At 47.2% G+C, this 14,233-nt stretch overlaps 1 protein-coding gene across 1 annotated transcript in view; it reads right to left on the reverse strand.

Annotated features, from left to right (window-relative positions):
• Positions 1-14,233, reverse strand: part of CUL4A (cullin 4A) — a 2,221,838-nt gene that overhangs the window by 1,829,597 nt on the left and 378,008 nt on the right. The window contains exon 4 of the mRNA XM_069637151.1: positions 13,859-13,927. Within this exon, the coding sequence (XP_069493252.1) occupies positions 13,859-13,927 (69 nt within the window). The remainder of the gene's footprint in view (positions 1-13,858; positions 13,928-14,233) is intronic.

Here is a 14,233-nt window from a genome sequence, read left to right on the forward strand (position 1 = left end):
GATTAAAGAATAGTACTCAACAGTGGTGCCCACTTACATCTCTGTTGGCTTGCAGGATAAAGCCTGTAGCTTACTCACCCTTCGAGCAGATGTTATAGCCACTAAGAAAACTGTTTTCAAGGTGAGAAGTCGTAATGGGCAAGAGTGAAGAGGCTCAAAAGGAGCACCCATTCAATAGTGTAAAATCAAATTAAGATCCCACAGTGAGACCTGGAAAGGAGTCGGAGGATAAACATTAGTTAACCCTTTTAAAAATTGGATTACAAGAGGAATCTTAAAATAAGAGCCTTCCTCTGCAATGCGCTTGGAGATGGATAGCGCTGCCAGATGGCCTTTGATTGTTCCAATCTGGAGCCCCAGATTTGCCAAGTGTACATAAAGGATAACACCATAGGTGTATTGCATGAGAAAGGGTCAACATTCTTCTCTCTACACCAGATGCAGAACTTATTTCAACAGCAGCAGTATAAATATTTGTTTCTCGTTCTTCCAACTGAAAGCAACACCTCTATTACGTCATCCGGGAGGTCCCAATCCTTGTAGCTCAGCCTCTCAGAAACCATACGTATTTTAGTATTTTTAGTATTTTTTAGTATTTTATTTATTTCTATAGCGCACCAGGCCCAGGGGCAACCGGGCGCTTAACTTAGTTACAACAAGATGAAAGCATGACAAGGCAATGTGACAGAGTATTACAGGATTATTACAGGAAAATTTACAAAATATACATTCAAACGAATATCGATAAGGCAGTGATTTACAGGATAGTTAATAAGGGATGCAGAGTAGGTCAAAGTGCAAGTAGGGCAGTAAGCTGGTGTTAGCAGTCTTGGGCGGATAGCCAAGCTTTGGTAAGGTATTTGAATTTCAGGAAGGAAGGTTCTGCTCTAAGGTCATTGGGGAGTGAGTTCCAAAGTTTGGCTGCCAGGATGGGGAAGCTGGTTCCACCAGATCTTTGGAGATTAAAACGCGGGATGTCAAGGCAGTTGGCTTGGGCCGCTCTGCGAGGTCTGGTGGAATTGTGGAAAGAGAATCTGTTTGCCAGGTAGCGAGGGGCTTGGTTGTGGAGGCATTTGTGTGTGAGAGCCAAGGACTTCAAGGAGATGCGATGTGGGATAGAGAGCCAGTGCAGGTTGCGCCTGGTGTCAGATATATGCTGGCGCCTAGGAATGTTAAGGGCCGCTCTGATCGCATTGTTTTGGACAATTTGTAGCTTGTTTAAGTTGCGGAGATTAGTACCTAGATAGAGGGCATTACAGTAGTCGACCTTGGATAGTACAAGGGTCCTAGCCAAGGTTACGCAGTTGGCAGTGGTTAGGAACGGGCGACAGGCGGTGATGAGCTTGCAAGTATGCGCTGCTGCAGATGAGACTGCGTTGGATTGTCTAGTCAAGGATAGGGTTGAGTCGATGTAAATCCCTAGGGTTTTCGTGTCCTTAGCAATCGGGATGGTGTTCCCATCAATGGTGAAAGACTTGAAGGCAGGGTCAAGTTTAGTGAGTTTTTGTGGTGAACCAAGAATGAGGAGCTCTGTCTTTTCATCATTTAGGCAGAGGCCGTGTTGGGCCATCCACGCTTGGATGACCTGGTAGATGGCGTTGATGGCAAGGGAGTCAGTTGTGTAGTCTCCTGTGATGGGGATTAGTATCTGTGTGTCGTCAGCGTAATTGGTATACGTGACGCCCAAATGGTCCAAAATATCAAAAAGGGGTTTGGTAAACACGTTATATAACGTGGGCGAGACACAGGACCCTTGAGGCACACCACAAGAGACCGGAGCGGGTGGTGCGGCCGCAAGTGGGGAGAACACGCGCATTGATCTATTATCCAGGAAGGATCTGATCCAAGTGGCGGCATTTTCTGAGAAGTGTGCGGCTGATTTGAGGTGATGGCAGAGAATTTTGTGATTGACAAGATCAAAAGCAGCAGAGAGGTCCAGGAGAAGTAATAACGCCAGTTTGCCTTTGTCTTTGAGATCTTCGATCTGCGTTTTTAAATCAATAAGGGCGGTCTCAGTGCCATGGCGAGGCCGGAAGCCTGATTGCCTGAGTCGCAGAAGTTTATTTGATTCAAGGTATTCCTGAATTTGTAGGTAGGCCGCGCGGTCAAGGATTTTTAGTAAAAAAGGTACAGTGGTAATTGGTCTGTAGTTTGTGGGTATGCTGGGATCCAGGGTAGGTTTTTTCAGAAGCGGGATGACCCATGCATCCTTAAGATTGTCCGGTACAATCCCAGAGCTAAAGGAGGAGTTGATGAGCGTAGTGATGAAAGGTGCTAGGTCGTGAGCAGCTTCCTTAATAATAGGTGCAGGACAAAGGTCACCCTGACAATTGGACGGTTTAAGGCTAGTGATAATCTTTTCCACTTCGAGAATGGAGAGTGGAGAGAAGCTAAAAGGAGTCAGAGAGTCTGTGATAGAGAGGTTTATGGTAGGTATAGGGATCTGTAGAGGGTTGGATTGAAGGCTAGATTGTTTGTTGTTGATTTTAATTTGGAGAGTGGCAATCTTACCTAGGAGAGCTTCTTGGATTTTGGAGCACCAGGTGCTATCTTTGGTACATGTGTCAGGTGGAGTAACAGGAGTTTCAAGTTCTTTTAGGATTTTAAACAATTCTTTGGTGTTAGATTTGGCTTGCTCGATGCGTTTGTTATATGTGTCTTTTTTTGCCTGGAATATAGCTTCCTTGTAGTTAAGGGTGGCCAGGAGTACGCGTGATTTGTTAGCTAGAGAGTGATTGCTTGAGAGTGAAGGCTGATAGTCCCGATATCCGCATGGAGAACCCAACCCTCCTCTCCCTCTCTCTCTACAGAGAGAGAGGGTCCTCTCTTAGTGGAAGATTAATCGGGGGGTGGGAGGGCGGACGGCAGATGGACATATCTGTTAGGATCAATGGATTTCCTGAACCTTCTCAACCTCCTTATTACGTGAGGAATGACAGGACTGGAGGAAACTGCTAAAGAAGTGGAAATTCCCAGTCCACCACGAACGCGTCTCCTAGAGCTCTTCTTGGGGGAAATTCCCTTGAGCAGTACAGTTCGCACTTCCGGATGGCACCAGTCACAAACCGATTCACTTGAGGGGTTCCCCAAAGGGTGAAGAACTCTTGAAGGACTTACTGAGCTAGTTCCCACTCGTGGGAGACTGCTCCGCCTGCTCAGAGTGTCCGCCGTTGTGTTCTCTCCGGCTAGGTGAAGTGCCGATCGAGAGATTCCTTCTTGTAATTCCCAGAACCAGAGCTGCATTGCCTCTCTGCACAGTGGAGGTGACCCTACACCTCTTTTGTTGAGGTAGTACATGGCCAGTGTATTGTCCGTCATAAGGACATTCTTTCCACGTACAGAGGGCAGGAAGGCCCTTCAGCGCTAGTCTGATTGCCCTCAGCTCTAAAAGGTTGATATGTAGTTTGTACTCCGATAGAGACCAACAACCGCTGATGGTCAAGTCGTTGGTAGGGGCACTCCACCCCGTGAGTGAGGCGTCCGTGACTATGGTTATCTCTGGCCATGGTTGTCAATTCTCCCTTCAAGATGTTTTCCCTGACAGGCCCACCACTGAAGATCCAGTGAGACTTTCTGGGTTTTGTAGGAGATCTGACATTCTTCCTGAGAATTGTGACCACTGAGTCCTGAGAGCCCACTGGAGAGATCTCATTCTCAGGCGAGCCTCCGGCATCAGAAAAATGCAGGATGCCATGAGACTGAGCAACCTCACAAAATCGAAGGCCGGAAGATATTGGGCATTGTGGAATTTTGTCACCATCTGCAGAATGTCTTGGGCCCTTACCTCTGGTGACTAGGCTTTTCCCAGGGACGCATCCAGGACTGCTCCAATGAACTGGAGTCTTTGTGGAGGTCTCATTTGGGACTTCTTGAAGTTTAGGCAGAAGCCCAGCTTGTGAAGGGAGTGGCAAGTATAGCTGAGGTGATCCAGGGCTTGTTCTGGGGAACTGGACCTGATCAGCCAGTGGCCCATGTAGGGATAGACGTGAATCCCCCCCCCCCCTCTCCTGAGACTCGCTGCCACTACAGACATTAGCTTGGTGAAAACCCTCGAGCGGAGGTTAGCCCAAATGGCAGAACCCGAAACAGATAGTGAGTTGCCAATGGCGAACCTCAGGTACTGTCTGTGCTTGAGATGGATCGGCACATGAAAGTAAGCATCCTGGAGGTTCAACGATACCAACCAATCCTGAAGCTGGAGGGCCTGAAGGATCTGAGAAAGGGTTACCATCTTGAACTTATCCTTCCTGAGGAACTTGTTCAAGTCTCTTAAGTCCAAGATGGGTCTCACTCCTCCGTCCTTCTTTGGAATTAGAAAATAAGGGGAGTACCAACCCTTATTCCTCTCCGCTACAGGTACCGGTTCTATAGCACCTTTCTCCAGCAGGGTTAAAATCTCCTGCATAAGGAGCAGATGCAGAATCTTCAAAGAGTTGTAGCACGGTGGATGACTGAGGTTTTAGCAGGAAAGGAAGGCAGTAACCTTGGGCAACTGTTTCCATTGCCCAAGCACCTGAAGTAATAGCCTGCCATTCTATCGGATGCTGTGATAACCTGCCTCCTACTGCCGTCTTGTGATGTAAGACCTCAGAGAGGTTTTGGAGCGGCTGACGCAGAGGCCGGGGGTAAAGCAGCCCCTGCTGTTGCGGTCTTAGTACCTCTACCCCGTCCACCACAGGGGAATTGTCTCTGACCTCTTTGAGCTAGCTGTCCTCTGCCTTTTCTAAATGCGGAATAATAGCGAAAGGACCTACCCCTCCAGGGCGCACCTGTGGGGCGCTTCCGAGTTTGCCTTATTGCAGCTCCAAGGGATTCGGCCACTGCCTTGGAAGTTTGCAACTTCTCCAAACTTTCATCAGCTTTGTTCCTAAATAGATGTGTGCCGTCAAAGGGCACGTTGAGAAGTCTCGACTGAATGTCTGGGGCAAATCCGGACTTCCGCAACCAAGCAAATCTGCAGATTACCGTACTAGCCGCCATGGCTCTGCTGATCCGATCAACAGAGTCAAGACCGGTCTGGAGGGATTCGCACATAGCGTCCTTCCCATCCTCAACAAGGTTCAAGAAACAGTCTTGTTCCTCCCCTTCGGGGATGTGGTCAGCCGTCATTGAAATACAGTTCCAAAGGGTGTGGGTAAACCTCGCCAGCGTGCACGTCGCATTAGCAGACTTTAACACCATACTCCCGGCTGAGAAAACCTTTGTGAACATGGAATCATATGTCATCCCGGTCTTGTGGTATTGTGGGATAAGCATTTTGTTTGCCAGAAGATGTCGCTGCCTGTACTACCAGGCTTTCTGGAGTCGGATGTTTCCACAGGTACAGAGGTTCAGAAGATTAAGCTCTGTATTGGGCTGTTCGACTCTTATTGACTGCTGGGACAACCTCAGGTGTTTCCCAGATGGAAGATACCCTCATCTGAAGAGCCCTATGAAAAGGGACGATAGGGTTTTCCTGTGGTCCTTTAATTAGTACGTCTGTTATGTCATCCAGTTCAAAAACAGGTTTGCGCCTATACCTTGCCATGGATTCCATAACTCTAGTCATGAGTAGTCTATAGTTACCTTCAGCATGATCCCCTGGATCTGCCTTACCAAATTCAGCTTTAGGGGAAGTGTCAATGCCACTTGCCTCGTGTAAGGAGTCCTGTAGGTTTTTTATTCGAGACTCTTCTGAGACGAGTCCTCTGGAACAGAAGTTGTACCATACTCTAGGCCAAATGGTCTTTCCTTGTCAGATGAGTGTTCAGCATCCTCATAAATTGAGGAAAGTCTTAAAATACTCTGAACGAGGTTGAGGAGTATAAATCCTCTCAAAAGAAGAAGGCGCTATGGAAGTCATAATTGGAGCTGACAAAGTCGAAATAGTCGATGTGGACGTCGACTGCTTCGACAAAACTGTCTACGGCTTCGAAGTTTTCCCGAAGTCGTCGATGGCTCCGACACAAATGTCGAGGTTTGACGATACCGTCGAGGTAATTGTCGTATACGGTGTCAAGGATGTCACCACTCAAGGCGTCAACCGTCTTTCCTTCGATTTTGGCGCACTCTTCGGACTTGCCGTATGGCCTACTTTCAGCGTCAATGACTTCTTGTGTGTCACGGAGGCTTTCTCTCGACTCGAGGGAATCGATGGCTCTCGAGGAGTTTCCACAGCTGGGGTCGAGGACTCCCGGCTCCTGCGCTTCCCAGATTGGTCTGGGTTATCGCCTCTAGGTGTTTTTGAGGGGGGCAAGGCTGCGTTCTGAAACACCTTCCTCATACTCTTTCTGAATTCCTCCCATTGGGCAGAGGTACAGTGTTTTGAGGGGCAAAACCTTTTCTGGTGAACTGGATGAAGAAGTACTAGGAATGATGCGACCCACTTCCGTGACCGGAAACGGGAGCATTTATGTTTTTTATGATGGGTAGACGAAGATCTCGACTCGTCAGAAGACTTACGTTTGGACAGGCTAGTAGATTTTAAAGGCTTACCTCTCTCCAACTTCCCTCAAGGCTTTGGCCGTTATTGACATGCATTTGTTGCACTCCAAACACGGGTGTTCTGCCCCTAGACACCACAAGCAGATCCTATGTGGGTCCGTCATGGACATTTTAGCACCACAGTCCCTGCATTTTTTTAAACTGGATCGAGGAGTCGTCTGAGGCGACGAGGAAACCATCTTGGCGAAAAACAAACATTTTCTCAAGAAACTCAAAGAAATTCGAAGAATCACGGAACCAAGTGGTGCATTACCAAAGCTGTGAAGCGCAGAAAAACTGAACTGAGCAACGGGCACTGCGCACGCTACTTATACCAGTGATGTAGACGTCAGGATGGAGACCTCCGAGGGATATCGACTCAACCAGGCATCATCGCCCTCTACTGGGAAACATTTTTTCTAAGGCAGCAAGCTGGATATTAGGAAATATCGAAGATCAGGAATACGTGGGAGGCCACAATCCATTCGAATGAGTATTTCTGTGCAACAGAAGCCGTACAACATAAGCCAAAAGTAAGCAAAGGAAAGCAGCAAGCAGTTCCTGAGTTGACCAAGTCTTAGTTTGCAGCATGGACTCTGTGCCTGTTCCATCACAGGCGAGTTCTGTAGTAATCTTGGACAACCAGAAAACAGAGAAAGACAAAGGGGAAACTTTTAACGGCCCCCCCTAATACCAACTTGCAACAGCTTCTAAACTCAAGAATCTCATTGCCCTCTTGCTGAACCCCCTTAAGGAGAACAAGAACATTAGCTCTTAAACATCTATGCAGAATAGAACATTATCACTATGCAGACTAAGTCAATTCAATACAAAACTTTATTAAATCAGTATATAAAAACAGATTTCAAGCAATTTAAAAAGAATGCAGACTATTTTCTGCCATAAAAAAACGCACCTTTCTTTTTATCTCATAAAGTGCACTCAAACATACACACTAAATAATTCACTCATACACTTTCTAACTAAAACAGAGTTGGACCCTATGTAATGAGACATCTGTCGGATACAGAAACTAGAGAACTCCCATTTTACAGGTTGCTCTCTTAATACATATTATGTATCTAATCACCTTAGTGGGTGAATCCTGGTGTATACAGCCACAAGGTTATAAATAAATCAATAAATCATTAGAAAGCGCCGTCAAGTAATATACCGCCCATAACACCCAACATGTTTCATTCTTTTTCCAACAGTATAGAGAAATATAAGAACTTCTTCAAGGGAAACTTGACAAATTGGTCTTCACATTTTTGCACGCTTTTCACAATAGTGTTCTTCTCAATCTTGTGAAAGTTATTATTGCTTACACCTTCAACAGGTAAATAGGCTTGTCTTCTTAGTAGACTGCGATCCTAGAATAGGGGTTATCCTTCGTACGCCATTAAACTGAGGTGGTTGGTAAACCTTCGTGCAGCGTCGCCGCTTGCTGCAACTTCCGGTGGGCGTCCTTGCCGTAGTCCTCACTCGGAATGGGACAGTCATTCTAAACAGTACTCGTACAGCGTTAAAGTCCTTTCATCACTTCTGCATCGGTCGCTGTCACATGTTATGAGTCACCTGATCCTGTGTGGGTCCGTCATGGACATTTTAGCACCACAGTCCCTGCATTTTTTTAAAAAACGGATTGAGGAGTCGATGAGGAAACTATCTTAGCGAAAAACAAACATTTTCTCAAGAAACTCAAAGAAATTTGAAGAATCACGGAAGCAAGCAATGCGTTATCAAAGCTGTGAAGCGCAGAAAAAAACGGACTGAGCAACAGGCACTGCGCACGCTACTTATACCAGTGATGACGTAGACGTCAGGATGGAGACCTCCAAGATCAACTCAATCACGCATCGACGCACATCGCCCTATACTGGGAAACATTTATTCTGAAGCAGCAAGCTGGATATTAGGAAATATCAAAGATCAGGAATACGTGAGAGGCCACAATCCATTCGAATGAGTATTTCTGTGCAACAGAAGCTGTACAGCATAAGCCAAAAGTAAGCAAAGGAAAGCAGCAAGCAATTCTTGAGTTCACCAAATCTTAGTTTGCAGCGTGGACTCTGTGCCTGTTCCATCAGAGGCGAGTTCTGTAGTAATCTTGGACAGGACATAATATGCACTGCAAGACACATTCCCAGCTCCACTCCTGTAGTGCGTCTTAATATGCACCATTCCGCACTTATCTTATGCCCGGAAACCCTCGTCAGGATTCCCCAGGCTGTTTGTCGGGCAAAAATGTGCATCACCAAAGCATCAGTGGTTGGGAATTCGATCCATGTCTCCCTTCATCGCCTGCACACTAATGAGAAGCAGCTGTTCTAATCACAGCAGCAATGGTGTGGACCCTCAAACTCCTTCAACGTGGGACTGGGAGCCGCTGGAGCAGTGTATCGCTGTAACAGTCAATCAGTTGGAACCGGCATAGGCAGGGTGTATCCCTTAAATGGAGTTTCCCTCTGTACTGTTGGGAAATGTATTCTGGGGCTTGGGAGGGTGGGACGAGGGAGTGGGGAGGGAAGTGAAGTGAGAGAAGGAAGGGGAAGACCATGGAAGGACGGACAGGAATAAAGACGTATAGATCAGAGCTCCGTCTCCATCTCTTTGTCCCCGCGCAGCTTTATGCGAGCCCTGGGTGCCTGATCCTAGAGGCCCCGGGATTGCAGGCAAGAGCCATTGTTACATTGGCGACGAGTGACGGCCCACGTGTACAGGCAGTGATTCAGCGCAGAACGCCCGCACGGCCGACCAACTCTGAAAGGAGGAGACCTGGTGGCAGCACATGGCCCGAGGGGGAATGGGACCCAAGGGCTGCGGCAGCGAGTGCTGGACAGTCAGAGGCCCGGGCCAACTAATTAGGCGGTGCTCGTGCCTTCTAAAGGCAGCTCCTACACAGCATTTGCTGTGTATAAGGAGGCAAAAGAGGCCAGTGGCCATGAGAACAGGTGACGGACAGGTGCCCAGGGAGGGTGCTGGAGTTATGCTTGTGCCTAATCCTGGTGGCCACCACACGTGGGATAGCATCAAAGTTCTTCTAACCAGGGAATTCATGAGCAGGAGGCTCTCCCAGACAGTCAAACAGGCCACAGGAGGAGGGAGACCAGGAAGCGCCACAAAAGATCAAGCATTCAGGATACAGCATGTCAGACCAGGACATCTCAGCAACAGTCCCAGTGAAACCACAGCCGCAGCGCCAACAAAGGTTGTCAGGGTCCCTGGCAGTGCAAATACCAGGCGGACACCAGCAACATGGGACCAAGGTGGGTCTGGGACTTTGATTTATATGTAGGGGCAGTTGGCCCGGGGGAAGACGCCCGTCAGCAATTTCTGTTGAAACTAGCAGCGGGCCCAGCCACAAGGGACATTATTGAGGACTTCCCCGCCGACTCCATCGACACGATTGAAAGCCTCAAGACAGCTCTAGCCACCGATTATACACCACATACCAATGTGGATTACGAGAGGCATCTGTTTCACAATACGAAACAAGCTAAAGGAGAAACAACGGACGCATTTGCAATGAGACTACGCAACAAAATGAAGTACAGCGATTTCTATTTTTCCAACACAGATGCGCTGGAATCTCAGATCATTGCAGCGTGTGAATCCCAAAGCTTCAGGAGGAAATTATTACAAAAAGGTAAGATCGCTAGAGGAGCTTTTCATGCTAGCAAGGGCAGAAATGGCAGTCGCAAGTGGAATCCTTCGACAGCCCAAAAAGTCAATCGACACACCCGGAGGGTGTACACAAGCTAATGGGGGCATATAGATCACAAGGTGAGCCATCCTGCTATCGATACAGATATGAATTTCCACATGAGGGCACATGCCCAGCGATTAGACAACGATGCTCAGCCTGTGGGGAAGAAAATCATTTCAAGTCAGTGGGCCTCATTACAAGTTCGGCGGTAGCCTTGCCGGTAAAACCGGCAAGCTGCCGCCGAACGTGCAAATGTTACCGGCGCCCGGGAAAGGGCAATTACTGGGTCATTACGGCCTTGCCAGACCCGGTAATTGCCCATTCCTGTGCGCAGTTATAAAATGCTCCCCATTCCCATTCGAGCTCCATAGGGCTTCAGTTATCCCCCCAATATTCGAGGGAAGATGGAAGGGTCCTGTGCTTGCAGGGACGCACCGTGGGCTCTTCAGTTAAACCCCCCCCAACCCTCCAACACAAGCCAAAAAGGCAATGTCAAGGAGACACCTGAATCCAATAAACAATCACTTGTTAGAAGGATACATGGACCCGCATTATTTATTTATGCAAGGTTTGTATCTGACAAACTTTGCATAAATAAAGAAATAATCCAGGTCCATGTACCCGACAAACATTGCACACATAAATAAACCGGTCGACTCAGCACCATTGGTCTAAACTATTATCCGCAAAATGAAGTAACTCATCACCAGTGCAATTGATAAATAGTTAGGAAAAGAAGCAGCATGAAAGACATAGCACTGTTTCAAACTTATTATTTTTTACCTTTTCTGGGCTCGCAGGGACGCACCGTGGGCCCAAACGGGTGTCCTTGAGTCCCTGCAAGGCCAAAACCCTTCAGTTATCCCCCCAATCCTCGAAGGGTCCTGGGCTTGCAGGGACGCACTGTGGACACACGGTGCGAAGGAGGGCTTTGCTGGCCTGTACTGAATTTGAACCTGTGCATACTGACTTCTATAGAGAGAGAGCGAGTGAGAGCGAAGAGCAAGAAGAGAGCGAGTGGTAAAGGGTGTGTGCGAGAGAGGAGAGAGAGAGCAAGGGTGTTAAAAAGCTGAACAAACATGACGTACCTCAGATACTGAATATGGGGCAGGCGGTAGGCTGGATCCTCTGATGGTGGACAACACAAAACAAAGATGAACCTGGATCACTCGAGACTGGCTGCTGCTAGTGCTCTGGTGACATTGGACGTTCTTAAGCACACGCAGTTTGCAATGCAGTCAATTCGACATTCAGCGACAAGGTGGCAATGGTGCATAATCATTTCAGCTATAAAATACAACTCTTTCACAGAGCTGCCAGGATAGCTCACCAGCAACGCGTCTGTCTTGAATATAAGACAAGACTGTTTCAAATCCCTCTCCCTGCACTTACTAAGTATGAAGTACTGGGGTTTATCATAGTCCCCCCGAGTAACATTAATGGGGGCTAGATATCGGTAAAAATTGGTAATCCCCGAAAACCATAGCCATAATAGACTAGTACTCTCGATATCCGGAGGCACAAGTGGTCTTGTCCACAGCAGCCCACCTTGTCATCCCTATGCTAGACAGAATCTTCAAGGTCTATGGCATTCCCAAGCAGGTGAAATCAGGCAATGGGCCACCATTCACGAGCCAAAACTTTAAGGCTTTCGCAAAATACATGGGGTTCAAGCACAGGAAGGTGACCCTGTTGTGGCCTCAAGTAAATGGCACGATTGAGCGCTTTATGGCCAACCTGAAGCCGGAAATTGCAAATCTCCCAGTTAACGGGACAGCCATATGAGCCAGTTTGCATCAACTCCTGAGGGACTATAGGAGCACCCCACACAGCTCGACAGGGAAATGCCAGCCAAAGTCATGTTTGGCCGGAATGTCTGCACCAGGTTAGCTCACTACAAGGCAGTCACAGAGGACCTCGGAGAGGACCAGGAGATATGGAATAGAAATGCCAAAGCCAAAGAAAAGATACAAGACTACTCAGATCGCCAGAGGCAAGCACAGCCGTTCACCTTAACACTATGTGGTGTGGTGGTCGTAAAGCAAACCCGGACCTGCAAAGGTGACGCTTACTTCCATGAAAATCCACTCATCACCATGAAGAAGGGCTCCATCACAGCTGAAGGGGACCAGGAACTCGTTGCACTTTAAAATACTGATAGGAAAGCATCAGGCGCGATGATAAGGGTCACAAGATAAGGAAGTGGTCTACTCTTCGGAGGAGTCATACCATAGAGATGTTGAAAACTTGGATGCAACGGGACCGGTCGAAATGGAGCGGGATGACCAGAGTGGAAGGCCGGAGGTGGGGGACATTCGTCCACAAAGAGCGAGAACCAGACCTCGCAGACTCATTGAAGAAATGGGGTAAAGATGTATTGTCAGTGTTTAATTGAGGCGTGGGTGTACTGTCGGGAAATGTAGTCTGGGGCTAAGGAGCGTAGAACGAGGGAGTGGGGAGTGAAGTGACGCAAGAGGAAGGGGAAGACCATGGAAGGAGGGACAGGAATAAAGACGTAGCGATTAGAGCTCCGTCTGTCTCTTCTTTCTCACACAGCGTTATGCGCGCCCTGGCTGCCTGATCCTGGAGGCCCCGGGATTGCAGGCAAGAGCCAATGTAACACGCTCCACCTGCAAAGGACGCCGGGGCTGCTGGGAACTGTAGTTCAATGCTGCTTCAGAAATGTGCTGTTCTTTGGTGTCAGTTTATTGGCATCAAGAAACTTTTACTCAGTTAAGAACTGGTATTTCACAGATGCTCTTTAAGTATGGGTTAAAAACGGGGTTGTACAAGGCAACCAAGGTGGCAAAAAAAGATCCAGTTTGCAGATGTACAGAGCAGGTAGGCAGGTATGCCCCTTTCACATAACCAGACCTGGATAGAATTAAATAAAATCAACTAATACATACAAATTTACTGATAGATAAATCGACCCATGTTCATTGCCTGCCCCCCTATTATGGGCCTGAGTCACAGGAAAGTTCTGCCCAATGAGGGCAGAGCATTCTAACTTGTATTTACACTTTCTCCAGAAGAGACAAGGGTTGCAACTAATCCCTCTAACTTCAAATGTGCAGGTGTGGCCCCCCTGACGGTTACAGCAACGGTGGCAAACAATATGCACAGCTCCTGCTATAAAGGTCGCAAAGTTTTGACAGAGGGGAGCAAAGAGGAGGCCGGCTCTCCATTTGCACCATTTCAGACCCTTCAATCCGAAACTTTCCAGGGAAGAAAGGTAATAGGTTGATGTTCTGTTCCATGGGTACCTTAAAATGCTAATGGCAGCAGGTGTAACAGCACAAACCAATGGCTGCTACTTGCCCATGTTCTCCTCTGGTGATACAAGCATTATAATTGTTTATATGATGACACTTAACCTAAAGGGACTGCACTAGCCTCACAAAATAGCTGGAGATCCAAGTTATCAAACCCAACATCACACAAAAGTCCAGTCTATAAGAAATGCATTTAAAAAGAAAGGAAGGTGAAAGGAGTGCATTTAAGAAGAAAGGAAGGGCAGCGGAGGGGAATTTACAAGGATGTTAAAACCAATTAAGAAGTATTTTTCTAATTAAAGAAATATAATTGGGTATCTTGTAGTGAGCAACCTATTTATTCGCCATTATAAGAATCTTGAAGCTGCTATAACATTTCTTGAAGTACAATAGAAAGGAACTTCTCACTTACCATTTGCCTGCAGTGATCTTGCCAGCATTTGTTGATCTTCTTTAAAAACAAAAAGCGGTCCATAGAATCTGTGCAATACAATAGGTTAAAGAAAACAATCTGCCATTCCAGCATATTTATTGTTTGCGGTCCTCATCTGTAAATACTACATTAATTTATGTGTGTTTGTGTGCACTGTTAAGAGGAATCGCCTCTTGCGAGTTAACTTTAAGAGAGAGGATGGCCTTTTCATGCCACTCTGCAAAAACAAACACTAATGTTCAGTTGAGTGGAAATTTAACAACGCACTAAGACTAATTTAGAACACTTAGTGAACAGTTTGTCAATGGCCAATAAAAAAGAAATGTAATAGTGTATGCAGTACACCACAATATG

The sequence above is a fragment of the Ambystoma mexicanum genome, chromosome 7p (genome assembly GCF_040938575.1).
Source record: "Ambystoma mexicanum isolate Mex_15411 chromosome 7p, UKY_AmexF1_1, whole genome shotgun sequence".
Classification (NCBI taxonomy): Eukaryota; Metazoa; Chordata; class Amphibia; order Caudata; family Ambystomatidae; genus Ambystoma; species Ambystoma mexicanum.